The 27,946-nt window shown below is 44.0% G+C and overlaps 2 protein-coding genes across 2 annotated transcripts; one reads left to right on the forward strand and one right to left on the reverse strand.

Annotated features, from left to right (window-relative positions):
- Window positions 1-143: 143 nt before the first annotated feature.
- Window positions 144-27,856, reverse strand: LOC110498775 (eukaryotic translation initiation factor 2-alpha kinase 1). Its single transcript, XM_090211864.1, is given in 16 exon segments — window positions 144-356; window positions 1,393-1,626; window positions 12,320-12,399; window positions 12,655-12,775; window positions 21,334-21,440; window positions 23,160-23,265; window positions 23,806-23,812; window positions 23,897-24,340; window positions 24,402-24,450; window positions 24,575-24,671; window positions 24,786-24,866; window positions 24,955-25,054; window positions 26,718-26,761; window positions 26,875-27,011; window positions 27,269-27,434; window positions 27,848-27,856. Coding segments are annotated over 16 exon segments (1,908 nt in total). The 3' UTR covers window positions 144-230.
- On the forward strand, window positions 13,611-21,122 carry LOC110499203 (ankyrin repeat domain-containing protein 61). The gene is made up of 6 exons (XM_090213200.1): window positions 13,611-14,011; window positions 14,842-14,860; window positions 14,935-15,029; window positions 15,342-15,513; window positions 20,132-20,332; window positions 20,466-21,122. Exons 1-6 carry the CDS (start codon window positions 13,740-13,742, stop codon window positions 21,120-21,122), a joined length of 1,416 nt encoding a protein of 471 aa, XP_090069326.1. The 5' UTR covers window positions 13,611-13,739.
- Window positions 27,857-27,946: the final 90 nt, after the last annotated feature.

Here is a 27,946-nt window from a genome sequence, read left to right on the forward strand (position 1 = left end):
TTCATCATATGAGTATGTTAATCACAACCACAAAATATGTAAATGAATCTTGACTATGTCTGCAGACTCTCAGATAAGTGTAAATTAAATGATTTATTCTACAATTTTAACTTTGTTACATCCAGGCAGAGAGACCACACACATTCAACCATTTGCACCAAATTATTCACATATGGTAAGGTAAAGGGGTCGAATATAACAGGTTTGAAGAAGGGCAGAGATGGTTGACGTCAGGTCCTGTCCGTGGAATGGGATGCTTGCTACATGCTCTGAGTTTGTAGCTGACTGATCTGTCTCCTGAGTTGAACTATCTCATATTCCTGCTCTTTAACCCTTGTCTGCAAGCCATGGATAACCTGTAAGGAGAAGAGGGACATTGGTATCACAGATCAAACATCTCCAATGTGTAACACTCTTCTCCTGATATTTACTGTCAGTAGGTGGCACCAAATTAAACATGTGGCTGAAAGTGACACAGATCAAACCATTATAGCCAAGCGATGCTACTAGCATTTGGATCATATGTGTTTGAGCTTTTACAATAGCAGTGTAAAATATTATGGCAAGCAGAAATTCAACAAGTACATCAAACACATACACCCCAGTCATGAGCTGTTCAATCCCTAACGGTTGGGCAGACAGTATTGGGGCATGAGGACTGCTACCAACCGTCTCAGAGAAAGTTTATATCTTAGCCACAAGATTCCAAATGACCATCATGCTTTTTTTACACTGAGTTACACCAGGATCTGAACTCCATCATTGTTAGATTAAGACACAGTGGAGCCGGCTCGAGATATTGGTCGGAAAATGCCACTGTACTCCAAATTTTACCTTAATCCAAACTGATACATTGAGAAGATTGAAACACTGCTAGTTTTCCCAGAAAACTGTCCCTTTCGTCCTCATGCTAGCTAGCAGTAGCCACTGCAGTCATTCTGGAATGGCAATCAGCTCAACCCAATGCCATCTCATCTTTTGCGGATGAGTATTTCTCTCTGTAGTAAAGCTGTTTTGTGGGAAAAACGTATTCTGATTGGCTGGGACTGGCTCCCAAGTGGATGGGCCTATGCCCTCTCAGGCAGGCCCAGGCCAAATAAAACTATTTCAATTGACTGATTTCCTTATATAAACTGTAACTCAGAAAAATATTTTAAATTCTCACATATTGTTGTTCAGTACTTATGCTAAAATGTTTATTCTATTCTACTGAGCCGTTTACTTGATGTTTGTATTCTTATCTTTTATTATTTCTTATTGTTGTTGCATTGTCAAGAAGGAACCTGCAAGTAACCATTTCATTCAATGGTGTATACTATGTGTATCCTGTACATACGACTAATAAAACTTTAAACAATCAGTCTCATTCCCAGCCAGCCTAGTCATCCATACCATGTCTTTGCTGCTGAACAGCTCGCTCTGCAGCAGCTGTGTGGCGCTGGGTCTTAGAGTGGGGTCTCTGCTGGTCAGCAGTGTGATGTACTTGGCCAGGACAGGCCAGTGCTGGGAGAAGGAGTCTGGGACCTTCCCCTCACGGAGGTCCCCTAGCGTCTCAACACACTCCATCTCTGTCCCAAAGGGCTGGAACAGCTCCTGGGCCACCACTCCTATACTGTACATGTCTGACTGCATTGGAGAAGAAAAGACATAGTGATACAAATATTTAGATTTACTGTGTATCAATTACTTTATAAATAAAAATGTTATATTATCATCATTACAATTCAATAAAAGTTTGTTTTATGTAGAAAAGTCACACTGATTGTGCCCAGTCATTTTTGTGTGTCTCTCGAGCGGCTAGATGGTCTTTATCATTCGGCCATCAGATTTGCCACCAATGCTCCTTGCAGGACACATCACTGTACTCTCTACTCCTCTGTAAACGGGTCATCTCTGTATACCCGTCGCAAGACCCACTGGTTGATGCTTATTTATACTCCCCTCTATCTGAGATATCTAATGCAGCCCTCATCCTCCTCATACAACACCTGTTCTGCCAGTCACATTCTGTTAAAAGGTCTCTGCAGCTAGCGACTGGAACGAGCTGCAAAAAAACACTCAAACTGGACCGTTTTATCTCTTCATTCAAAGACTCAATCATGGACACTGACAGTTGTGGCTACTTCGCGTGATGCATTGTTGTCAATACCGTCTTGCCCTGTGTGCTGTTATCTTTAGGGCTCCCAAGTATCGCAGCGGTCTAAGGCACTGCATCTCAGTGCTAAAGGCATCACTACAGACCCTGGTTGGAATCCAGGCTGTATTCCATCTGGCCATGATTGGGAGTCCCATAGTGCGGCGCACAAATGGACCAGCGTTGTCCGAGTTTGGCCAGGGTAGGCCATCATTGTAAATAATAATTTGTTCTTAACTGACTTGTCTAGTGAAATACAAAAAAATAACATGACAAAAAATATATAAATATCATAATAATAAGAAATATATATATATACAGTGCCTTGCGAAAGTATTCGGCCCCCTTGAACTTTGCGACCTTTTGCCACATTTCAGGCTTCAAACATAAAGATATAAAACTGTATTTTTTTGTGAAGAATCAACAACAAGTGGGACACAATCATGAAGTGGAATGACATTTATTGGATATTTCAAACTTTTTTAACAAATCAAAAACTGAAAAATTGGGCGTGCAAAATTATTCAGCCCCCTTAAGTTAATACTTTGTAGCGCCACCTTTTGCTGCGATTACAGCTGTAAGTCGCTTGGGGTATGTCTCTATCAGTTTTGCACATCGAGAGACTGACATTTTTTCCCATTCCTCCTTGCAAAACAGCTCGAGCTCAGTGAGGTTGGATGGAGAGCATTTGTGAACAGCAGTTTTCAGTTCTTTCCACAGATTCTCGATTGGATTCAGGTCTGGACTTTGACTTGGCCATTCTAACACCTGGATATGTTTATTTTTGAACCATTCCATTGTAGATTTTGCTTTATGTTTTGGATCATTGTCTTGTTGGAAGACAAATCTCCGTCCCAGTCTCAGGTCTTTTGCAGACTCCATCAGGTCTTCTTCCAGAATGGTCCGTATTTGGCTCCATCCATCTTCCCATCAATTTTAACCATCTTCCCTGTCCCTGCTGAAGAAAAGCAGGCCCAAACCATGATGCTGCCACCACCATGTTTGACAGTGGGGATGGTGTGTTCAGGGTGATGAGCTGTGTTGCTTTTACGCCAAACATAACATTTTGCATTGTTGCCAAAAAGTTCAATTTTGCTTTCATCTGACCAGAGCACCCTCTTCCACATGTTTGGTGTGTCTCCCAGGTGGCTTGTGGCAAACTTTAAACAACACTTTTTATGGATATCTTTAAGAAATGGCTTTCTTCTTGCCACTCTTCCATAAAGGCCAGATTTGTGCAATATACGACTGATTGTTGTCCTATGGACAGAGTCTCCCACCTCAGCTGTAGATCTCTGCAGTTCATCCAGAGTGATCATGGGCCTCTTGGCTGCATCTCTGATCAGTCTTCTCCTTGTATGAGCTGAAAGTTTAGAGGGACGGCCAAGTCTTGGTAGATTTGCAGTGGTCTGATACTCCTTCCATTTCAATATTATCGCTTGCACAGTGCTCCTTGGGATGTTTAAAGCTTGGGAAATCTTTTTGTATCCAAATCCGGCTTTAAACTTATTCACAACAGTATCTCGGACCTGCCTGGTGTGTTCCTTGTTCTTCATGATGCTCTCTGCGCTTTTAACGGACCTCTGAGACTATCACAGTGCAGGTGCATTTATACGGAGACTTGATTACAAACAGGTGGATTGTATTTATCATCATTAGTCATTTAGGTCAACATTGGATCATTCAGAGATCCTCACTGAACTTCTGGAGAGAGTTTGCTGCACTGAAAGTAAAGGGGCTGAATAATTTTGCACGCCCAATTTTTCCGTTTTTGATTTGTTAAAAAAGTTTGAAATATCCAATAAATGTCGTTCCACTTCATGATTGTGTCCCACTTGTTGTTGATTCTTCACAAAAAATACAGTTTTATATCTTTATGTTTGAAGCCTGAAATGTGGCAAAAGATCGCAAAGTTCAAGGGGGCCGAATACTTTCGCAAGGCACTGTATATAAACTCAGCAAAAAAAGAAACGTCCCTTTTACAGTAGAAACCACATAGTAAAGGGTTTAAACACTGTTTTCCAAGCTTGTTCAATGAAGCATAAACAATTAATGAACATGCACCTGTGGAACGGTCGTTAAGACACTAACAGCTTACAGACGGTAGGCAATTAAGGTCACAGTTATGAAAACAAAGGACACTAAAGAGGCCTTTCTACTGACTCTGAAAAACACCAAAAGAAAGATGCCCAGGGTCCCTGCTCATCTGCGTGAATGTGCCTTAGGCATGCTGCAAGGAGGCATGAGGACTGCAGATGTGGCCAGGGCAATAAATTGCAATGTCCGTACTGTGAGACGCCTAAGACAGAGCTACAGGGAGACAGGACGGACAACTAATCTTCCTCGCAGTGGCAGACCACGTGTAACAACACCTGCACTGGATCGGTACATCCGAACATCACACCTGCGGGACAGGTACAGGATGGTAACAACAACTGCCCGAGTTACACCAGGAACGCACAATCCCTCTATCAGTGCTCAGACTGTCCGCACTAGGCTGAGAGAGGCTGGACTGAGGGCTGTAGGCCTGTTGTAAGGCAGGTCCTCACAAGCCATCACCGGCAACAACGTCAAACCCACCGTCGCTGGACCAGACAGGACTGGCAAAAAGTGCTCTTCACTGACGAGTCGCGGTTTTGTCTCAACAGGGGTGATGGTCGGATTTGTGTTTATCGTCGAAGGAATGAGCATTACACCGAGGCCTGTACTCTGGAGTGGGATTGATTTCGAGGTGGAGGGTCCGTCATGGTCTGGGGTGGTGTGTCACAGCATCATCGGACTGAGCTTGTTGTCATTGCAGGCAATCTCAACGCTGTGCATTACAGGGAAGACATCCTCCTGTGGTACCCTTCCTGCAGGCTCATCTTGACATGACCGTCCAGCATGACAATGCCACCAGCCATACTGCTCGCATCGCTTGCTCGTTCTGTGTGTGATTTCCTGCAAGACTGATTTCCCTCAAGGAATGTCAGTGTTCTGCCATGGCCAGTGAAGAGCCCGGATCTCAATCCCATTGAGCACATCTGGGTCCTGTTGGATCGGAGGGTGAGGGCTAGGGCCATTCCCCCCAGAAATGTCAGGGAACTTGCAGGTGCCTTGGTGGAAGAGTGGGTTACATCTCACAGCAATAACTGGCAAATCTGGTGCAGTCCATGAGGAGGAGATGCACTGCAGTACTTAATGCAGCTGGTGGCCAGCATCCCGGAGTTGCCTCTTAACGGTTGACGTTGAGACTGGTGTTTTGTGGGTACTATTTAATGAAGCTACCAGTTGAGGACTTGTGAGGCATCTGTTTCTCAAACTAGACACTCTAATGTACAGTGGGGCAAAAAAGTATTTAGTCAGCCACCAATTGTGCAAGTTCCCCCACTTAAAAAGATGAGAGAGGCCTGTAATTGTCATCATAGGTACACTTCAACTATGACAGACAAAATGAGAGAAAGAAATCCAGAAAATCACATTGTAGGATTTTTAATGAATTTATTTGCAAATTATGGTGGAAAATAAGTATTTGGTCACCTACAAACAAGCAAGATTTCTGACTCTCACAGACCTGTAACTTCTTCTTTAAGAGGCACCTTTGTCCTCCACTTGTTACCTGTATTAATGGAACCTGTTTGAACTTGTTATCAGTATAAAAGACACCTGTCCACAACCTCAAACAGTCACACTCCAAACTCCACTATGGCCAAGACCAAAGAGCTGTCAAAGGACACCAGAAACAAAATTGTAGACCTGCACCAGGCTGGTTAAGACTGAATCAGCAATAGGTAAGCAGCTTGGTTTGAAGAAATCAACTGTGGGAGCAAATATTAGGAAATGGAAGACATACAAGACCACTGATAATCTCCCTCGATCTGGGGCTCCACGCAAGATCTCACCCCGTGGGGTCAAAATGATCACAAGAACGATGAGCAAAAATCCCAGAACCACACGGGGGGACCTAGTGAATGACCTGCAGAGAGCTGGGACCAAAGTAACAAAGCCTACCATCAGCAAGGGCATTGAAGATGAAACGTGGCTGGGTCTTTCATTATGACAATGATACCAAACACACCGCCCGGGCAACGAAGGAGTGGCTTCGTAAGAAGCATTTCTAGGTCCTGGAGTGGCCTAGCCAGTCTCCAGATCTCAGCCCCATTGAAATTCTTTGGAGGGAGTTGAAAGTCCGTGTTGCCCAGCAACAGCCCCAAAACATCACTGCTCTAGAGGAGATCTGTCATGTACTGTCATGTTGTCTTGTCTCTGTCCTTTCCCTTCACCCTGTCTCCCTCTGCTGGTCGTGTTAGGTTACCTTTTCTCCCCCGCTTTCCCCCAGCTGTCCCTTGTCTCCTCTAACTACCCATTCACCCCGTTCCCCACCTGTTCCCTTTTTTCCCTCTGATTAGGTCCCAATATCTCTCTCTGTTTCTGCTCCTGTCCTTGTCGGATTCTTGTTTGTTTGTGTCATTCATGCCTGAACCAGACTGTCGTCATGTTTGCTGTAACCTTGTCCTGTCCTGTCGGAATCTGCCGGTCCATCTGAGCCTACCTATGTTTGGTAATTAAAGAAGCTCTGTTTAAGTTGATTCGCTTTTGGGTCCTCATTCACGCACCGTAACAGAAGAATCCGACCAAGAATGGACCCAGCGACTTCGGATCCTCTCCACTCAGCCGTCGAGATCCAGGGAGCGATGCTAGGCAGACACAAGCAGGAATTGTCTGCTGCTCGACATGCCGTTGAGACCCTGGCCACCCAAGTCTCCAACCTCACAGAACAGGTTCACCATCTCCGCCTCGATCCACCGGCCACTTCCAGGGCTTTCGAATCTCCGGAGCCCAGAATCAATAACCCGCCGTGTTACTCTGGGGAGCCCACCGAATGCCGCTCGTTCCTCACCCAGTGTGATATTGTGTTTTCTCTCCAGCCCAACACTTACTCCAGGAGCACTGCTCGTGTCGCCTACGTCATATCTCTCCTTATTGGACGGGCTCGTGAGTGGGGCACGGCAATCTGGGAGGCAAGGGCTGAGTGTACTAACCAGTATCAAGACTTTAAGGAGGAGATGATACGGGTTTTTGATCGATCTGTTTTTGGGGAGGAGGCTTCCAGGGCCCTGTCTTCCCTATGTCAAGGCAATCGATCCATAACAGACTACTCTATTGAGTTTCGCACTCTTGCTGTCTCCAGTGGCTGGAACGAGCCGGCCTTGCTCGCTCGTCTTCTGGAGGGTTTCCGCGCAGAGGTAAAGGATGAGATTCTCTCCCGGGAGGTTCCTTCCAGCGTGGATTCCTTGATTGAACTCGCTATTCGCATTGAGCGACGGGTTGATCTTCGTCACCGAGCTCGTGGAAAGGAGCTCGCGCTCTCCGTCGCCTCCCTCTCCGCATCACTACCATCTTCCTCTGCCGGCTCGGGTGCTGAGCCCATGCAGCTGGGAGGTATCCGCATCTCGACTGAGGAGAGGGAACGGAGAATCACCAACCGCCTCTGTCTCTATTGCGGTTCCGCTGGTCATTTTGTCACTTCATGTCCAGTAAAAGGCCAGAGCTCGTCAGTAAGCGGAGGGCTACTGGTGAGCGCTACTACTCCTGTCTCTCCTTCAAGATCCTGCACTACCTTGTCGGTCCATCTACGCTGGACCGGTTTGTCAGCTTCCTGCAGTGCCTTAATAGACTCTGGGGCGGAGGGCTGTTTTATGGACGAGACCTGGGCTCGGGAACATGACATTCCTCTCAGACAGTTAAAGGAGCCCACGGCCTTGTTCGCCCTGGATGGTAGTCCTCTCCCCAGGATTCAGCGTGAGACGCTACCTTTAACCCTCACTGTTTCTGGTAATCATAGTGAAACCATTTCTTTTTTAATTTTTCGTTCACCTTTTACACCTGTTGTTTTGGGCCATCCCTGGCTAGTTTGTCATAATCCTTCCATTAATTGGTCTAGTAATTCTATCCTCTCCTGGAACGTCTCTTGTCATGTGAAATGTTTAATGTCTGCTATCCCTCCTGTTTCCTCTGTCTCTTCTTCACAGGAGGAGCCTGGTGATTTGACAGGGGTGCCGGAGGAATATCACGATCTGCGCACGGTGTTCAGTCGGTCCAGGGCCACCTCTCTTCCTCCACACCGGTCGTATGATTGTAGTATTGATCTCCTTCCGGGAACCACCCCCCCCCGGGGTAGACTATACTCTCTGTCGGCTCCCGAACGTAAGGCTCTCGAAGATTATTTGTCTGTAGCTCTTGACGCCGGTACCATAGTCCCCTCCTCCTCTCCCGCCGGAGCGGGGTTTTTTTTTGTCAAGAAGAAGGACGGGTCTCTGCGCCCCTGCATAGATTATCGAGGGCTGAATGACATAACAGTGAAGAATCGTTATCCGCTTCCTCTTATGTCTTCAGCCTTCGAGATCCTGCAGGGAGCCAGGTTTTTCACTAAGTTGGACCTTCGTAACGCTTACCATCTCGTGCGCATCAGGGAGGGGGACGAGTGGAAGACGGCGTTTAACACTCCGTTAGGGCACTTTGAATACCGGGTTCTTCCTTTCGGCCTCGCTAACGCTCCAGCTGTCTTTCAGGCATTAGTCAATGATGTCCTGAGAGACATGCTGAACATTTTTGTTTTCGTTTACCTTGACGATATCCTGATTTTTTCACCGTCACTCCAGATTCATGTTCAGCACGTTCGACGTGTCCTCCAGCGCCTTTTAGAGAATTGTCTTTTTGTGAAGGCTGAGAAGTGCACTTTTCATGCCTCCTCCGTCACATTTCTCGGTTCTGTTATTTCCGCTGAAGGCATTAAGATGGATCCCGCTAAGGTCCAAGCTGTCATTGATTGGCCCGTCCCTAAGTCACGCGTCGAGCTGCAGCGCTTTCTCGGCTTCGCGAACTTCTATCGTCGTTTCATCCGTAATTTCGGTCAGGTGGCAGCTCCTCTCACAGCCCTTACTTCTGTCAAGACGTGCTTTAAGTGGTCCGTTTCCGCCCAGGGAGCTTTTGATCTCCTCAAGAATCGTTTTACATCCGCTCCTATCCTTGTTACACCTGACGTCTCTAGACAGTTCGTTGTCGAGGTTGACGCGTCAGAGGTGGGAGTGGGAGCCATCCTTTCTCAGCGCTCCCTCTCTGACGACAAGGTCCACCCATGCGCGTATTTTTCTCATCGCCTGTCGCCGTCGGAACGTAACTATGATGTGGGTAACCGCGAACTGCTCGCCATCCGGTTAGCCCTAGGCGAATGGCGACAGTGGTTGGAGGGGGCGACCGTTCCTTTTGTCGTTTGGACTGACCATAGGAACCTTGAGTACATCCGTTCTGCCAAACGACTTAATGCGCGTCAGGCGCGTTGGGCGCTGTTTTTCGCTCGTTTCGAGTTCGTGATTTCTTATCGTCCGGGCTCTAAGAACACCAAGCCTGATGCTTTGTCTCGTCTCTTCAGTTCTTCAGTAGCCTCCACTGACCCCGAGGGGATTCTCCCTGAGGGGCGTGTTGTCGGGTTGACTGTCTGGGGAATTGAGAGGCAGGTAAAGCAAGCACTCACTCAAACTCCGTCGCCGCGCGCTTGTCCTAGGAACCTTCTTTTCGTTCCCGTTCCTACTCGTCTGGCCGTTCTTCAGTGGGCTCACTCTGCCAAGTTAGCCGGCCACCCTGGCGTTCGGGGTACGCTTGCTTCCATTCGCCAGCGTTTCTGGTGGCCCACCCGGGAGCATGACACGCGTCGTTTCGTGGCTGCTTGTTCGGTCTGCGCGCAGACTAAGTCCGGTAACTCTCCTCCTGCCGGCCGTCTCAGGCCGCTTCCTATTCCCTCTCGACCGTGGTCTCACATCGCCTTAGATTTTGTCACCGGACTGCCTTCGTCAGCGGGGAAGACTGTTATTCTTACGGTTGTCGATAGGTTCTCTAAGGCGGCTCATTTCATTCCCCTTGCTAAGCTTCCTTCTGCTAAAGAGACGGCACAAATCATCATCGAGAATGTTTTCAGAATTCATGGCCTTCCGTCAGACGTCGTTTCGGACAGAGGTCCGCAATTCACGTCTCAATTTTGGAGGGAGTTTTGCCGTTTGATTGGGGCTTCCGTCAGTCTCTCTTCCGGCTTTCACCCCCAGTCTAACGGTCAAGCAGAACGGGCCAATCAGACTATTGGTCGCATCTTACGCAGTCTTTCTTTTCGCAACCCTGCGTCTTGGTCAGAACAGCTCCCCTGGGCAGAATACGCCCACAACTCGCTTCCTTCGTCTGCGACCGGGCTATCTCCTTTTCAGAGTAGCCTCGGGTACCAGCCTCCGTTGTTCTCATCTCAGTTCGCCGAGTCCAGCGTCCCCTCCGCTCAGGCTTTTGTCCAACGTTGCGAGCGCACCTGGAAGAGGGTCAGGTCTGCACTTTGCCGTTATAGGGCGCAGACTGTGAGAGCTGCTAATAAGCGTAGAACTAAGAGCCCTAGATATTGTCGCGGTCAGAGAGTTTGGCTCTCCACTCAGAACCTTCCCCTTAAGACGGCTTCTCGCAAGTTGACCCCGCGGTTCATTGGTCCATTCCGTATCTCTCAGGTCATTAATCCTGTCGCAGTGCGACTTCTTCTTCCGCGATATCTTCGTCGCGTCCACCCGGTCTTCCATGTCTCCTGTGTTAAGCCCGTTCTTCGCGCCCCCGCTCGTCTCCCCCCCCCCCCCCCCATCCTTGTCGAGGGCGCACCTATCTACAGGGTCCGTAAAATCTTGGACATGCGTCCTCGGGGCCGTGGTCATCAGTACCTAGTTGACTGGGAGGGGTACGGTCCTGAGGAGAGGAGTTGGGTTCCCTCTCGGGACGTGCTGGACCGTGCGCTGATTGATGATTTCCTCCGTTGCCGCCAGGTTTCCTCCTCGAGTGCGCCAGGAGGCGCTCGGTGAGTGGGGGGGTACTGTCATGTACTGTCATGTTGTCTTGTCTCTGTCCTTTCCCTTCACCCTGTCTCCCTCTGCTGGTCGTGTTAGGTTACCTTTTCTCCCCCGCTTTCCCCCAGCTGTCCCTTGTCTCCTCTAACTACCCATTCACCCCGTTCCCCACCTGTTCCCTTTTTTCCCTCTGATTAGGTCCCAATATCTCTCTCTGTTTCTGCTCCTGTCCTTGTCGGATTCTTGTTTGTTTGTGTCATTCATGCCTGAACCAGACTGTCGTCATGTTTGCTGTAACCTTGTCCTGTCCTGTCGGAATCTGCCGGTCCATCTGAGCCTACCTATGTTTGGTAATTAAAGAAGCTCTGTTTAAGTTGATTCGCTTTTGGGTCCTCATTCACGCACCGTAACAAGATCTGCATGGAGGAATGGGCCAAAATACCAGAAACAGTGTGTGAAAACGTTGTGAAGACTTACAGAAAACGTTTGACCTCTGTCATTGCCAACAAAGGGTATATAACAAAGTATTGAGATAAACTTTTGTTATTGACCAAATACTTATTTTCCACCATAATTTGCAAATAAATTCATTAAAACTCCTACAATGTGATTTTATGTATTTTTTTTCCTAATTTTGTTTAGAACTTGCACAATCGGTGGCTGACTAAATACTTTTTTGCCCCACTGTACTTGTCCTCTTGCTCAGTTGTGCACCGGGGGCCTCACGCTCCTCTTTCTATTCTGGTTAGAGCAAGTTTGTGCTGTTCTGTGAAGGGAGTAGTACACAGTGTTGTATGAGATCTTCAGTTTCTTGGCAATTTCTCGCATGGAATAGCCTTCATTTCTCAGAACAAGAGTAGACTGACGAGTTTCAATAGAAAGGTCTTTGTTTCTGGCTATTCTGAGCCTGTAATCGAACCAGCAAATGCTGATGCTCCAGATACTCAACTAGTCTAAAGGCCAGTTTAGTGAGTCTTTAGTCAGAACAACAGTTTTCAGCTGTGCTAACATAATTGCAAAAGGTTTTTCTAATCATCAATTAGCCTTTTAAAATTATAAACTTGGATTAGCTAACACAACGTGCCATTGGAACACAGGAGTGATGGTTGCTGATAATGGGCCTCTGTACGCCTATGTAGATATCCCATTAAAAATCAGCCGTTTCCTGCTACAATAGTAATTTACAACATTAAGAATGTCTACACTATATTTCTGATCAATTGATGTTATTTTAATGGACAAAAAATTAGCTTGCCTTTCAAAAACAAGGACATTTCTAAGTGACCCCAAACTTTTGAACAGTAGTGTATATATTTCTGACATTATGGAGATGACTCACATTTGAATCATAGTGGGAACCCTCCAGTTGTTCAGGTGCTGCGTAAATAAATGTCCCCACTCCAGCGGTGTGAGAGGAACCTGCAGAAAGATTACAAGCATATCAAGAACATGCACAGGACCAGAGCTAGCCAGGGGAAATGTGTGGGTCAAGATCAGTGCTATGCCGTAAAAGGGATTTAGTTACACAAACCCATACCACCATCTTCTGGTGATTTCAAGAACTACACATGGACAAAAGCGTACAATGTTAACTGTTTACATATATAATGTAACAACCATTGAGCTTGTGGTGATAGAGACAGATTAGAAAAATAGATGAATTCAGTTTTTCACCAGTGTTCTGTGAGGTGGAGGGTGGTTTTTCCTTGTCATCCATCATTTTATCCCTGCAAGCCAGTCCAAAGTCTCCAATGCTCACATGGCAGTTATGTCCACTCAGGAAAATATTCCTGGGCTGTAAATCAAAATCATACAAAATGTAAAATATTCACATAATATCCCATTTTTATGTTGTCTGTGAGGTCATAATGCTACAGGAGATTCTAAAACAGGGATTATTTTATACAATGCGTAATTCTATTTTGTCATTACCTCTAGGCCACGTTATTGCTTTAGTATATGTTTTAACTTTAATTTTTTATTTAAAATGGGTAATATTAGTAACAAACCATGCCTTAGTCCCTACTGCATGCATTATAAACTTCAGCTTAATAAGAAAATCAGATTCAGCGATGGAGTCCCCGGTGAATTTGATCATTTGCAGTTTAAAATTCACGAAGCAATAGTCAAAGGAGATGTGTCTAGTATTATCAAGCTTTTAAGATCTCACCCTGTCAATGAGCCTGTTCAGATTTGGAAATACTGTACTGTTTTTTCTACACTTCAAAGACAGGTAACGTTAAGTGTTGAAAAACATGCCATTTTCGCTAGCCTAAATATATAGGCCCCTCAAAAAGTTATAAATCGTTCACAGGGAATAACTAACTATCAGTTGGAGTAAGAATACATGGAGCGTCTATGCGTTGTTTTTGTTGTTGTTGTTGTTTTTTACAAATAGAGTCCTTATTATTATTATCATGAAATAACTCAGGTAGGATATGCCTACGCGTAATATTACATACAGGTTATTTTCGGCCATAGGTGAGGCACTAACATCATATCGACAGCTGTCACCAGCGATGCAGAATGATGACGTTTCCAAACGTGCTTATTACTGCCTTCTTGAGAAAAAACATCAGAGCACTGACAGAGTACAGCGCTGTAATTTACTGTTTGATCAGAGGCTAATGTTGAGGCTGATAACCAGCATTTCACGATAACTGACATTTACAAAGAGCCTTAAAACGTGTAAGTTTTCAATAATGTAGAGCAAAGCGAACGTACACTTGAGTAGGACCTTGATCTTCTAGCTATGGGGTATGGATACGAACGTCAACTTTTCAGATGCTGAATTATATGATGCGATCTTGATAGAAGACCTGGCGCGTATTAACGATTTTACCCAAAAACGGGGGTCCAACTTTTACATCGATATAAGAACAACGGGACTTCTTCATGAAATCCTTTCAAAGGTAAAACCCACAATAAAAACGTCAGACATGGTATTCTCTAACGGTATGGTACAAAAGAGTTCATGCAATCTGGAGTTATTAACCAAAAACTCCCAGACCTCCAAAACTATTGAGCATGCGTAATAGCCATGTTATTTAGTTTACTCACAGATTATCCATTATACTGACTAAATACTCAAGTGGGGCCATTCTAGCCAATGAGAGGGCAGATACGCGTGTATCTCAGGCACAACACCGACATAAAGTGTTTTCTAAATGTTGCCAGGATGTCAAGTGGCCTACTTATATCTATCTACACTCGTAACAAGTTACGCATTACGAAATTTATATTCGATCAAATAAGCCATCCTGGCAATTTTTTGTTAACCAAATTCGACACTCATTGACCTCCATACAAAAACTCCTCGCTTTGTGAGAAAAAAAAAAAAAAAAAAGTACAAAAAAAACAGCCACCTGCTGGAGAATACAGATTTGGGGCCCAGATATTCCTCTCGTTCAAATATCCATCGCAAAAATCTATTTTGCATACAACATACATAAAATATAATACATAGCAAGTTAGGAAACAGCAAACTTCATGCAATCCAACACATTTTACTATGAGGCAGAGAGAAACATTTTACGTTTTATGCTATTCTACACATTTTTGCATGAAGCTGAGAGATACTTTTGCTGTTTTAAAAGCACATTTTCTGCAATTGTACACATTTTTCCATGGGACAGAGATAGAAATGTGCTGTTTTATAGCTTATCTCGTGCTATTTTTCACATTTTGCCATGACAATGAGAGAAAATTGTTCAGTTTTTAAGCAAATTTCCTGTAATTGTACACATTTTGCCATGAGGCGGAGAGAAAATCGTGTAGTTTTAAAGCTAATTTCCTGCAATTCTACACATTTTGCCATGCGTATGACGTGTTAATATGCTATCTGGGGGCTCTGACCTCCAGGTGTCCCCCAGCCCGTTCGGTAACAAACATTTAGCATTCCTAACATGTTTTTCTAAGTCTTTAAACAAGTTCTCTCTCGCTCATTGCCTACAGGGCTTAGCAATTCTCCCCCTCCACCTGGCTGCATCTTACAGGAGAGTGAAGAGCCTTGAGAGCCTTCTCTCTGCCGGGGCAGACCCGGAGATCAGGTATCCCTATATGAACAGGTTCCACTGGTTTGGGTCATACACTGAAAAGGGAAGACCATATTAGAGCTTTCAAATGATAATGCTGCTCTGTATAACTAAGCAACATTAGATTATTGAGTTACACCCCTAAACTTCAGCATAACCATTCAAAATGTCCTAAAACATGAAAAAAGCTCTATGAGTAATGCCAGTATTTGGAAGTGGCACGACAAGTCTTTGTAATCTCCTTTATGTGAAAAAATAAATCACCACCAGCAAAACAAAACCATTCTGACAAGACCATTTCTCCCATGTCCTCCTTGCAACCTTCAGGGACCAGCGAGGGCGCAACGCCCTGCACCTGGTGATCACCCACTGGCCCACCATCCTGGCCTCCTGGCCCAAGCCACGCACCAAGTTTGAGATGTCCATGATGTCCATGCAGCACCGGGCCGAGGCCTGCCTCAGGGTGCTCTGCAACCACGGAGTCAACATCAACGCAGAGGTAATTGATTGATTGGTTAATTGAAAATTTCATCTAAAATTGTTCCATCCCTATGTTGAAAAATGTATGCATATACTAACCCAATTATCAAGGGTAAACACAAAGCATGATAAAGTTTCCTGTAGAGATGCTGATCTTATTGTCCGTTTTGTATTTCCACCCAAGGGTTTAAGCTGAGCCAAGGTCTGTGCCTAAAGGGCTGCGTTTACACAAGCAGCCCAATTCTGATATTTGTTTCCACTAACGGGTCTTTTGACCAATCACATTAGATCTTTTCACATCAGATCTTATTCAGATTTGTCAAAATACCAGTTAGTTAGTAAAAAAGTATATCAGAATTGGGCTGCCTAAACGCAGCCGATTGGAATTAAACCAGAAGTCATGAACAGGGGTTTTTCTGCATAGAAAAGTTTAGGGAAGTAAAGAAAAAATGTTTTTGGGGATGGAAAAACTGAAAAACGTTTTTCAGTGTAAATTTAAAATTACTAAAACCAGATGAAGTATGTAGAAAAGGTAATGTACCTACATATTTTTAATAAGATATCCTTTGAGAACTAACAATCACCCAAATAATAGCTAGACAGTCGGGAAGAATCTAAAATTTAAAAAAATTATACATTAAGGAGTATTTTTGTCATGGCATAGGGCCCCCATTGATTTTGTTATAATGTTTGAATCACTCAGATAGCATAAGGGCAATTCCACTGTAACAGAATTACGCTTTGACTCTATGCACTTAGTTCACAAAAACTAAATTGGTGGAATAACTGTGCAGAATTACTTTAAAATCGCCTTCAAGTATTCATGCAACAACATTTTCATTTTCCAAAAATTCTTAAATATCTGCTCTGAATTAAGATTCAAAGATGTCTGCTGAAAGAATAGGGTGTCAGCTATGACAGTTTGAAAAAAATGTATTTTGGTTATTTAACTACACTAAGTGAAGTGGATTTACACCCGGAAACGGAATTACAGTAACATAATTACAGAAAGAGAGGGGGCTCATGAGTAGGTGTCAGTAAGAGCTGTGACAGGTGACATTAACTGGACAGTGAGAGATAAGCAGAGAGAGAGAGAGAAGAGAGGGGTTGTCCAGACAGACTGTTTGAACATTCTTGGTTATACCAACAGAAAGACAAAGAAAAGAGTAGTGCGCTGAACATAACAGTATGCCACTGAAAGGGAGGACTGTAGCATGTGACCCAACTGTGGTTTGTGACTGTTATGATTTCCCATTGTAGCCAATTCAGTTGCAGTTAATCCGTTACAGATTTTTGGGGTATGTCCATTACCAATTACGTAATGGAATTACGAGTGTGGATCACTTAATAATTCATAAACAAAATTGGTTTCAGTAAAATCACTTTAACTAATTGGTAGGTCTACCATTCCTTGTTACTTTTGTGTACATTATCCTCCCTCATGAGGGAGAGAAATTAGAAAATATCCTAAAGATATGTGGGTTTTTGGTAACGGAATTGCAAGGCAATATTTCTTAAACTTACAGAAGGTAAACAATTTCTCCAAGACTAAATATAAAGTGTTGATATTAGTTGTCAGGGGTCTTCTTTAGGACAACATTTTTGTATTTTGATGTATTTTTGATAACTTTCAAGGCTTTTTCTGGTAGATGTTTTCTAAGATCCATTTTCCATCTTTTTATCCAGAAATCAAAGCTTTTAATTATGCCTAATTTTTAAGATGGAAAATGGAAAATTTTTAAGATGGAAAATGGTTGAAGAACGTTTTTCCATTTCCCAAAACTATATAGACTCAGCTATCATTTGACACCCAATGGGTCCTTTTAGATGGAAATGCCCATAAGCCATGGCCAAATGTAGAATTGCAGGAAAATAGCTTTAAAACAGAAAAATTGTGTCACTGCGGTCAACCGGAGGGCCTCCTAAATTTCCGGCTGGCGACCTCATCATTGGCCATGGCCACACCCTTGCCACGCCCACCACCTAAGCCACATTTTGATCCAAGATTTGGAGCACCTTAAATGAAATTTTGGAAAAAATGGCAAACTCAGCTTCATCATTCATTGAATCAGATGGCTCATTCATTACAAAAACGACTGATATTGCCAAATAAACTCCGCAAAAAAAGAAACGTCCCTTTTTCAGGACACTGTCTTTCAAAGATAATTCGTAAAAATCTAAATAACTTCACAGATCTTCATTGTTTCGGGTTTAAACACTGTTTCCCATGCTTGATCAATGAAGCATAAACAATTAATGACCAATCACCTGTGGAACAATCATTAAGACACTAACAGCTTACAGACGGTAGTAATTAAGGTCACAGTTATGAAAACCTAGGACAAAAAAAGAGGCCTTTCTACTAACTGAAAAACAGCAAAAGAAAGATGCCCAGGGTACCTGCTCATCTGTGTGAATGTGCCTTAGGCATGCTGCAAGGAGGCATGAGGACTGCAGATGTGGCCAGGAAAATAAATTGTAATGTCCGTACTGTGAGACGCCTAAGACTGTGCTACAGGGAGACAGGACGGACAGCTGATCGTCCTCGCAGTGGCAGACCACGTGCAACAAACACCTGCACAGGATCGGTACATCTGAACCTCCTGTACCCTTCCCGCAGGTGTGATGGCAACAACAACTGCCCGAGTTATACCAGGAACACACAATCCCTCCATCAGTGCTCAGACTGTCTGCAATTGGCTAAGAGAGGCTGGACTGAGGGCTTGTAGGCCTGTTGTAAGGCAGGTCCTCACAAGACATCACCGGCCACAACGTCGCTCATGGGCGCAAACCCACCGTCTCTGGACCAGACAGGACAGGCAAAAAGTGCTCTTCACTGACGAGTCACGGTTTTGTCTCACCAAGGGTGATGGTCGGATTCGCGTTTATCATCGAAGGAATGAGCGTTACACCGAGGTCTGTACTCTGGAGTGGGAACGATTTGGAGGTGGAGGGTCCGTCATGGTCTGGGGCGGTGTGTCACAGCATCATCGGACTGAGCTTGTTGTCATTGCAGGCAATCTCTACGCTGTGTATTACAGGGAAGACATCCTCCTCCCTCATGTGGTACCCTTCCTGCAGGCTCATCCTGACATGACCCTCCAGCATGACAATGCCACCAGCCATACTGCTCGTTCTGTGCGTGATTTCCGGCAAGACAGGAATGTCAGTGTTCTGCCATGGCCAGCGAAGAGCTCGGATCTCAATCCCATTGAGCACATCTGGAACCTGTTGGATCGGAGGGTGAAGGATAGGGCCATTCCCCCCAGAAATGTCCGGGAACTTGCAGGTGCCTTGGTGGAAGAGTTTGGTAACATCTAATAGCAAGAACTGGCAAATCTGGTGCAGTCTATGAAGAGGAGATGCACTGCGGTACTTAATGCAGCTGGTGGCCACACCAGATACTGACTGTTACTTTTGATTTTGACCCCCCTTTGTTCAAGGACACATTATTGCATTTCTGTTAGGAATTCCCCAGGACAGCTGTCTAGGCCCCTTACTTTTTTCAATCTTTACTAAATGACATGCCACTGGCTTTGAGTAAAGCCAGTGCGTCTATGTATACTGATGACTCAACACTATACACGTCAGCTACTACAGCAACTGAAATGACTGCAACACTTAACAAAGAGCTGCAGTTTCAGAATGGGTGGCAAGGAATAAATTAGTCTTAAATATTTCAAAAACTAAAAGCATTGTATTTGGGATAAATCATTCACTAAACCCTAAACCTCAACTACATCTTGTAATAAATAATGTGGAAATTGAGCAAGTTGAGGTGACTAAACTGCTTGGATTAACCCTGGATTATAAACTGTCATGATCAAAACATTGATACAACAGTAGCTAAAATGGGAAGAAGTCTGTCCATAATAAAGCACTGTTCTACCTTCTTAACACCACTATGAACAAGACAGGTCCTATAGGCTCTAGTTTTGTCACATCTTGACTACTGTTCAGTTGTGTGGTCAGGTGCCACAAAGAGGGATTTAGGAAAATGACAATTGGCTCAGAACAGGGCAGCACAGCTGGCCCTTGGATGTACACAGAGAGAAAACATTAATAATATGCATGTCAATCTCTCCTAACTCAAAGTGGAGGAGAGATTTACTTCATCTCTACTGGTATTTGTGAGAGGTATTGACATGCTGAATGCACGAGCTGTCTGTTTAAACTATTAGCACACAGCTCAGACACCCATGCATACCCCACAAGACATTCCACCAGGGGTCTCTTCACAGTCCCAAATCCAGAACAGACTATGGGAAGCGCACATTACTACATAGAGCCATGACTACATGGAACTGTATTCCACATCAGGTAACTGATGCAAGCAGTAGAATCAGATTTTTTTTTTAAACAGATAAAAAAATACACCTTATGGAAGAGTGGAGAATGGGAAGCAACATAAACATAGGCACAGACACATCCATACACACACACACACACACACACACACACACACACACACACAATATGTGGTAGAGGAGTATGGGGCTGAGGGCATGCACTTAGTGTTGTGAATTCTGTAATGAATGTTTTGTAATGTTTTTTAAAATTGTATAGCTGCCTTAATTTTGTCGGACCCCAGGAAGAGCTAGTGGGGATCCATAGTAAATACAAATACAAAATTCTAGGTGGACAGTGACGGCCGCCACACCGCGCTTCACCTGGCCGTTCGCTACGGAGCCCTGCCCGCTATCAGCATCCTGGCGAGCCACGGTGCCAAAATCAACACCATCGACCACTTTGGGATGATGCCACTGCATATGGCTGCCGGGATCCTCAATACAGAGATGACAGCCAGCCTGATCAAGCTTGGGGCCGACGTCAACAAGGTTTTTAGTTTCTTTGTTATTTGTGTTTTACGTAACCCATTTTCAACTCCTGCTGTCAAGCTTTGAGGAATGTTTCTGGTGAAAGCATACTGATGTTTAGAAGTGCACATTTTAAATATAGTTTGCTTTGAAGGTGATGAGTAAGTCGGGTAACAGCCCCCTCCACCTGGCTGCCCTGGCGGCGGCCAACAAGCCAGTGAAGGCCCTGGGAGTGGACCTGGGCTGTATCATTGAGCTGCTGGATCAGGGGGCTGACCCGAACACAGTGAACCATGCCGGGCGGACGGCCCTGCACGAGGCCTGTAACGGGGGCCACGAGGCCGTGGTGGCGCTCCTCCTGAAGTATGGAGCGGACATCAACCAGCTGACCACCGCAGGGGAAAACTGCCTCTTCCTGTACCTGGATCAGAAGCTCAACCTGAGGCACACCTCTCTGCTGTGGAAGCTCCTCACCATGACCTACCCCCTGACCATCAGCAACAGAGATGGCCACCTGCCCAGCTCTTTAATGCTCCCAGAGTACTTTGACCAGCGGGACCAGCTACTGAACCTGTGCCAGCAGCCTAGGAGCCTCATGGACATATGTAAGATCCACATCTACCAACGCTATTGGAAGAGTCATGGTAGAGAATGCCTGAAGCAGGTTCTGCCAGACAGGGTGCATGACTTTGTGTTTAACCATTGGGAAAACGCATGTGATGTCATGTTTGTTAAGGAGGGTGATGACATCCCACCTCGGTTCCCCCGCTTTCCCAATATGGAGGACTTCACCATGCCTCAAGGAGTCTAACTCCTCCTGTCCAAGGAGATGAAGGCTACAGCATGTTACTTTAACATTTTAATACACATTACTTCAACATATTCCATGAACTTCCAGAGATATGGAGAGGTTCACAAGGGATCAACCTCATCAGAGAGCGGCAAAACCTCCTTTGTTATTATTTGATGGTGCACTTCTTTTTCTTATGAATTTAAATAATATACACTTGCAAAGAACATACCTTCAGGTCTCTATGCATGATTCCTCTAGAGTGAATGTACTCTACACCTTTAAGTATTTTATGTAGAATGCTGAGGGTTTGTTTTGTGTCCACAGCCCCATAAGGATCTGAAAAACAAAAGACAAAACATACTCATTAACAAATTCTGCATAATGTAAACCTAATCAAAACAGTGATAAATGTTGCATGAAAAACCAAAGCCACAAAGAGGTGCATCTCATTGTGCAAGTTACCTACAGTACCAGTGAAAAGTTTGGACACATCTATTCATTACAGGGTTTTTCATAATTTTTACTATTTTCTACATTGTAGAATAATAGTGAAGACATCAAAACTATGAAATCGCACATATAGATTAATGTGGTAACCAAAAAAGTGTTAAACAAATCAAAATATATTCTATATTTGAGATTCTTCAAAGTGGCCAACCTTTGCCTTGATGACATCTTTGCACACTCTTGGCATTCTCTCAACCAGCTTCATAAGGTCACCTGGAAGGAATTTCAATTAACAGGTGTGCCTTGTTAAAAGTGAATTTGTGGAATTTATTTCCATCTTAATGCATTTGAGCCAATCACTTGTGTTGTGACATGGTAGGGGTGTTATACAGAAGATAGCCCTATTTGGTAAAAGACCAAGTCCATATTATGGCAAGAACAGCTCAAATAAGCAAAGAGAAACGACAGTCCGTCATTACTTTAAGACATGAAGGTCAGTCAATCTGGGAAATGTCAAGTACTTTGAAAGTTTCTTCAAATGCAGTCGCTAAAAGCACTATGATGAAACTGGCTCTCATGAGGACCGCCACAGGAAAGGAAGACCTAGAGTTACCTCTGCTGCAGAGGATAAGTTCATTAGAGTTACCAGCCTCAGAAATTGCAGCCCAAATAAATGCTTCACAGATTTCAAGTAACAGACATCTCAACATCAACTGTTCAGAGGGGACTGTGTGAATCAGGCCTTCATGGTCGAATTGCTGCAAAGAAACCACTACTAAAAGACACCAATAAGAAGACACTTGCTTGGGCCAAGAAACACGAGAAATGGACATTAGACCAGTGGAAATCTGTCCTTTGGTCTGATGATTCCAAATTTGCGATTTTTGGTTCCAACCGCCATGTCTTTGTGAGACGCATGGTAGGTGAATGGATGATCTCCGCATGTGTGGTTCCCACCGTGAAGCATGGCGGTGGCCTGTGGGTGCTTTGTATTCCAGGTTTGGTGGTGCTTTGCTGGTGACACTGTCTGTGATTTATTTAGAATTCAAGGTACATTTAGCCAGCATGACTACCACAGCATTCTGCAATGATACACCATCCCATCTGGTTTGCGCTTAGTCAGACTATCATTTGTTTTTCAACAGGACAATGACCCAACACACCTCCAGGCTGTAAGGGCTATTTGACCAAGAAGGAGAGTAATGGAGTGCTGCATCAGATGACCTGGCCTCCACCCGACCTCAACCCAATTGAGATGGTTTGGGATGAGTTGGACCGCAGAGTTAAGGAAAAGCAGCCAACAAGTGCTCAGCATATGTGGGAACTCCTTCAAAACTTTTGGAAAAGCATTCCAGTTGAAGATGGTTGAGAGAATGCCAAGAGTTTGCAAAGCTGTCATCAAGGCAAAGGGTGGCTACTTTGAAGAATCTCAAATATATTTAGATTTGTTTAACACTTTTTCAGTTACTACATGATTCCATGTGTTATTTCATAGTTTTGATGTCTTCACTATTATTCTACAATGTAGAAAATAGTAAAAATAAAGAAAAACCCTTGAATGAGTAGGTGTGTCCAAACTTTTGACTGGTACTGTTCATGTATGCTCACTTTGTGATGTGTGTTTGGTGGTTCTCTCTAAAATCCAGTCTTTGAGCGAGCGTTCACATAGCTGCATCTGGATATATAGCATGAAATGGAACTGCACCTGAGGAAGCTATAGAATAGTGTCCAGTGCAATCAGAATTTAACCAAAAATCTGTAAAATAATCATCTATATCAGGCAACTTTTATGGGGGTGGGGGCCACAAAACAATCGTAACTCATCATGAGGGGCTGCAGTTGCTCTCGGTTCTGCGTACCCACATCCACATTGTGAGCAAACGTCTTAGTGGCCCCCCTCGACAGCAGAGATTTTTTTAAAATGTTTTAATAAAAAATAATTTCTGAGTAATTTTGTGCATTTGTACACATTTTGCCATAGGGCGGAGAGAAGATTTAGCAATTTTATAGCAAATTTCATGCAATTCTACACGTTGACATAGGGTGGAGAAAGGGGTTTGCAGTTTGTAATATGATATCGGAGTGAGACTGACTAACAAAATCAATAGGGGGCCCCCCGGATGGTAATTCAACAATGATAACAAGTTTAGATAGCTGGCCGCTAAACTAATTTGGTAATCTAAAAATGTTTTGCTGACATGGGCTAATTGACTGACTATCAGTGACTGACATAATAATGCGGCCCGCCAGTTGCCCATGATCTATATATACACGGGACATTTGTAGACGTTCAGAGTTGTAAGAGGATTTTGTTAAAACAGCAGGATAAGAGGTGCTGCTCCTACGGAGCTCCATTATATACACATAGGTTACACAGTATCAATGCCTCCTTGGCGGGGAATTTCGTGTCCCACTGCTCGCTCCCCATGTCGATGTAGGAGTGGTTTTTCAGATCTATCCCATTTCTGGTTCCTAAGTCATCCTCCGACAGGGCCGAGCTATCCCAGCTGACCACAGTGCAGCCGTCCCTCGTCTGGCCACACTGTCCCAGCAACACATTGGGGAAATGGTCATCTGGGAAACGGTCATCTGGGAAACGGGCGTGGCGCATGGTTTTAGGACCCACCGCCTGCGTGCTCTTCTCCTCTTTCACTGGGAGGCTCACTGGTGCTTTAGCTATGGCCACTGGCTCCTTTGACTGATCTGGGCTCGTGAAGACTTTTGAGGAGCCGCTGCTACTCTGTACTCTCCTCACTGCTGTGAGATTGGGGGAAAACAAGTTTAGGTTTCTAATATGATACTGAATAATAATTGGCCTTGTAATTCAGTTATATGAGATAATAATTGTACCGTTCTGGCAGCATTTGCATTTCCAGTGCAGAGAGTATTGATGCAGGCTCTGAAATAAAGAAATTGTACCAAATGTAAAATGTGAAAAAACAAGAGAGGTTGGCTATGAATAAACTAAATCACTTGAATTTCTATACTAGAACATGCCAGAGGAAAGACGTAACGGAACTCACTAGTAAAAGCATGTGTGATATGCTCCATCCAGGCAGTGTGGTAGCCTACTACATTGATGTGCTCAAGACTGGATAACACTTTCACCTCTCTGAGAACCTGAAACAAATACAGGAAAATACTAAATGACTGATAAATTCACTTGTGTCCATTAATACTTCACTGAAGAATACTGCATTTTTGGAACATTAAAACTCAATACATTTGAAATACCTTCATGTAGTCTTCCCTTGAAACATTGTTGATGAGAATTTTCTTCACAGCATACTTCTGTCCATCCAGCTTGTTTTTAACCTATGACAAAACATTAAAAAGGGGGAATTTATTCCACTGTTGGTTTTATTAACGTGTGATTTTGTATTTTGACACGACAGTTCCGTACCTTGAAGACTTTGCCATAGGATCCTTTTCCAAGTATAGAGAGCTCTTCAAACTCACTGAGGTAGCGAGACGTCTGTGCCTGGAACAGACCCTCTTTTGGTCTACGGTGAGATGAAGAAAACGAGTAAAGAAACAGCTCCTCAAATTCCTCTCACAACACGAAGTACACAGCAGTACGTTTATTTATATTTCAGCCATTTAGCTGACCCTCTTATCCAGAGCGACTTACAATTAATGCATTCGTCTGAAGATAGCTAGGTGAGACAACACAATCGTGTTAGGTACATTTTCCCTCATCCGCAGGAGGTTGGTGGCAACTTCATTGGGGAGGACGAGCTCGTGATAATGGCTGGAGTGGAACGGTATCAAATACAGTACCAGTCAAAAGTTTGGACACACCTACTCATTCAAGGGTTTTTCTTTATTTTTACTTTTTTCTACATTGTAGAATAATAGTGAAGACAATCAAACTATGAAATAACACATATGGAATCATGTAGTAACCAAAACAGTGTTAAACAAATCAAAATATATTATATATTTGAGATTCTTCAAAGTAGCCACCCTTTGCCTTGATGACATCTTTGCACACTCTTGGCATTCTCTCAACCAGCTTCATGAGGCAGTTGCAAAAACCATCAAGCGCCATGAGGAAACTGGCTCTCATGAGGACCGCCACAGGAAATGAAGACCCAGAGTTACCTCTGCTGCAGAGAATAAGTTCATTAGAGTTAACTGCACCTCAGTGATTTCAGCCCAAATAAATGCTTCACAGAGTTCAATTAAGAGACGTCTCAACATCAACTGTTCAAAGGAGACTGCCTTCATTGTTGAAATGCTGCAAAGAAACCAATACTAAAGGTCACCAAAAAGAAGAAGAGACTTGATTGGGCCAAGAAACACGAGCAATGGACATTAGACCAGTGAAAAGTCCACATTTTTAATTCCAACCACTGTGTCTTTGTGAGACGCAGAGTAGGTGAACGGATGCTCTGCATGTGTGGTTCCCACCATGAAGCATGGAGGAGGAAGTGTGATGGTGTGGGGGTGCTTTGCTGGTGACACTGTGATTTATTTTGAATTCAAGGCACACTTAACCAGCATGGCTACCACAGCATTCTGCAGCGATAAGCCATCCCATCTGGTTTGCGCTTAGTGGGACTATCATTTATTTTCCCAACAGGACAATGACCCAACACACCTCCAGGCTGTGGGCTGTGTAAGGGCTATTTGACCAAGAAGAAGAGTGATGGAGTGCTGCATCAGATGACCTGGCCTCCACAATCACCCGACCTCAACCCAACTGAGATGGTTTGGGATGAGTTGGACAGCAGAGTGAAGGAAAAGCAGCCAACAATTGCTGAGCATATGTGGGAACTCCTTCTAGACTGTTGGAAAATCATTCCAGGTGAAGCTAGTTGAGAGAATGCCAAGAGTGTGCAAAGCTGTCATTAAGGCAAAGGGTGTCTACTTTGAAGAATCTAAAATATATTTGGATTTGTTTAACACTTTTTTGGTGACTACGTGATTCCATATGTGTTATTTCATAGTTTTGATGTCTTCACTATTATTCTACATTGTAGAAAATAGTAAAAATAAAGAAAAACCCTTGAATGAGTAGTTGTGTCTAAACATTTGACTGGTACTGTACATCCAACACATGGTTTCCATGTGTTTGATGCCATTCAATCTGCTCCAGCTATTATTATGAGCTGTCCTCCCCTTAGCAGCCTCCTGTTCCCTCAACAAAGTTACTAAGCTTACCTTAACGTAAGGCTCTGGGTGTCTGTATTCAATAACATTTGACCCTGAAATAGCAGCAAAGAAAACTGGTCAGTGAGTGAACATCAATGATAAACAAGAAATCTGACCAGGCATGTCCCGCATTACATTATCACTAAATGGACATATCAAGTGTTACCTGTGGAAAAATGGAGGTGCTGACAGAATGCAGTAGTTCAGTGAAGCCTCTGTTGTATTGAAGTCTGATTGTGCTGAACTCCTCACTGATGGCTAATAGGGAGAGGACGTTCTTCGCTGCTAAATGCTGACCAATGGCTGGAGAGGACAGCAAAGACAAGGAAGTCATTCACTGTGTTGTTATTGTTCACAAGTTCTTTTTTTTGACTTTTTACACAAAAAATATATATTTCCTGAAGTCAGCGATGCAAAATGGTGGCAAAAACACAGACAAAAACAGAGTTTACTGAGTTACTTAGTTGAAAATAATCCTATTCTAACCTCTCTCTACACAACAACCAGAGAATGTTCATGTTTTACTAACAGAGAGATGGAGTTTAGTCGATCCTCTTTACCTTTGAACAGCATATGTGAGCGGGTCGGGTCCCTCTCATAGACAAAGCACAGGTGTTCCAGCAGGGAGCCCAGCAGCAGCTGGTTGGTGATGGATGAGGCAAACTTCTGGATGGATGGGTACTGTTTGCCTGCCATCAGAACCTCAGTTCTTATCGTAGTCTGACGCTGCGTTTACATAGAGGATGAGAAACAGGACAGAGGAGAGCCTGGTAAGATTTTGTAACAAGATTATAGATAATGTAATAGATTGGATAATAGCAAAGTTGTGTTTCAACAGTACCCTCCAAAACTTCCTTGTAGCTAGGAGATGATGCCCAACATAAGGTAAACAATTAAAAAAAAAAACTTTAATACCCCTTTATAGCGAAATTAGTTTTTTGTAAAAATGTAAGGGGGAAGGATGTAGCCACAGTATATATTGTATCTGCCCCATGGTACTGATGATGGGGGTGTGGAGCAAAAGCAGCCCTCAAATTTGGTTGGGACTAAATAAAGTATTGATATGACCGGAAGTTACTTTTTGTAGCAAGTTCGGAGAGCATCTTAGCTAACCCTAACCCAACCCTAACCCTCCTAACCTGCTGCATAAAGTCACTTCCGAATATACAGTGGGGCAAAAAAGTATTTAGTCAGCCACCAATTGTGCAAGTTCTCCCACTTAAAAAGATGAGAGAGGC

Source organism: Oncorhynchus mykiss, chromosome 20 (assembly GCF_057628025.1).
Source record: "Oncorhynchus mykiss isolate SJ-2025 chromosome 20, ASM5762802v1, whole genome shotgun sequence".
NCBI classification, from domain to species: Eukaryota; Metazoa; Chordata; class Actinopteri; order Salmoniformes; family Salmonidae; genus Oncorhynchus; species Oncorhynchus mykiss.

Excerpts from the sequence above, each read along its gene's own strand:
- LOC110499203 (XM_090213200.1), top strand. The coding sequence starts at position 13,740 with ATGGATACGAACGTCAACTTTTCAGATGCTGAATTATATGATGCGATC. Across the intron at positions 15,030-15,341 it reads GGGGCAGACCCGGAGATCAG|GGACCAGCGAGGGCGCAACG; the intron begins GTATCCCTATAT and ends TGCAACCTTCAG. Across the intron at positions 15,514-20,131 it reads GAGTCAACATCAACGCAGAG|GTGGACAGTGACGGCCGCCA; the intron begins GTAATTGATTGA and ends ACAAAATTCTAG.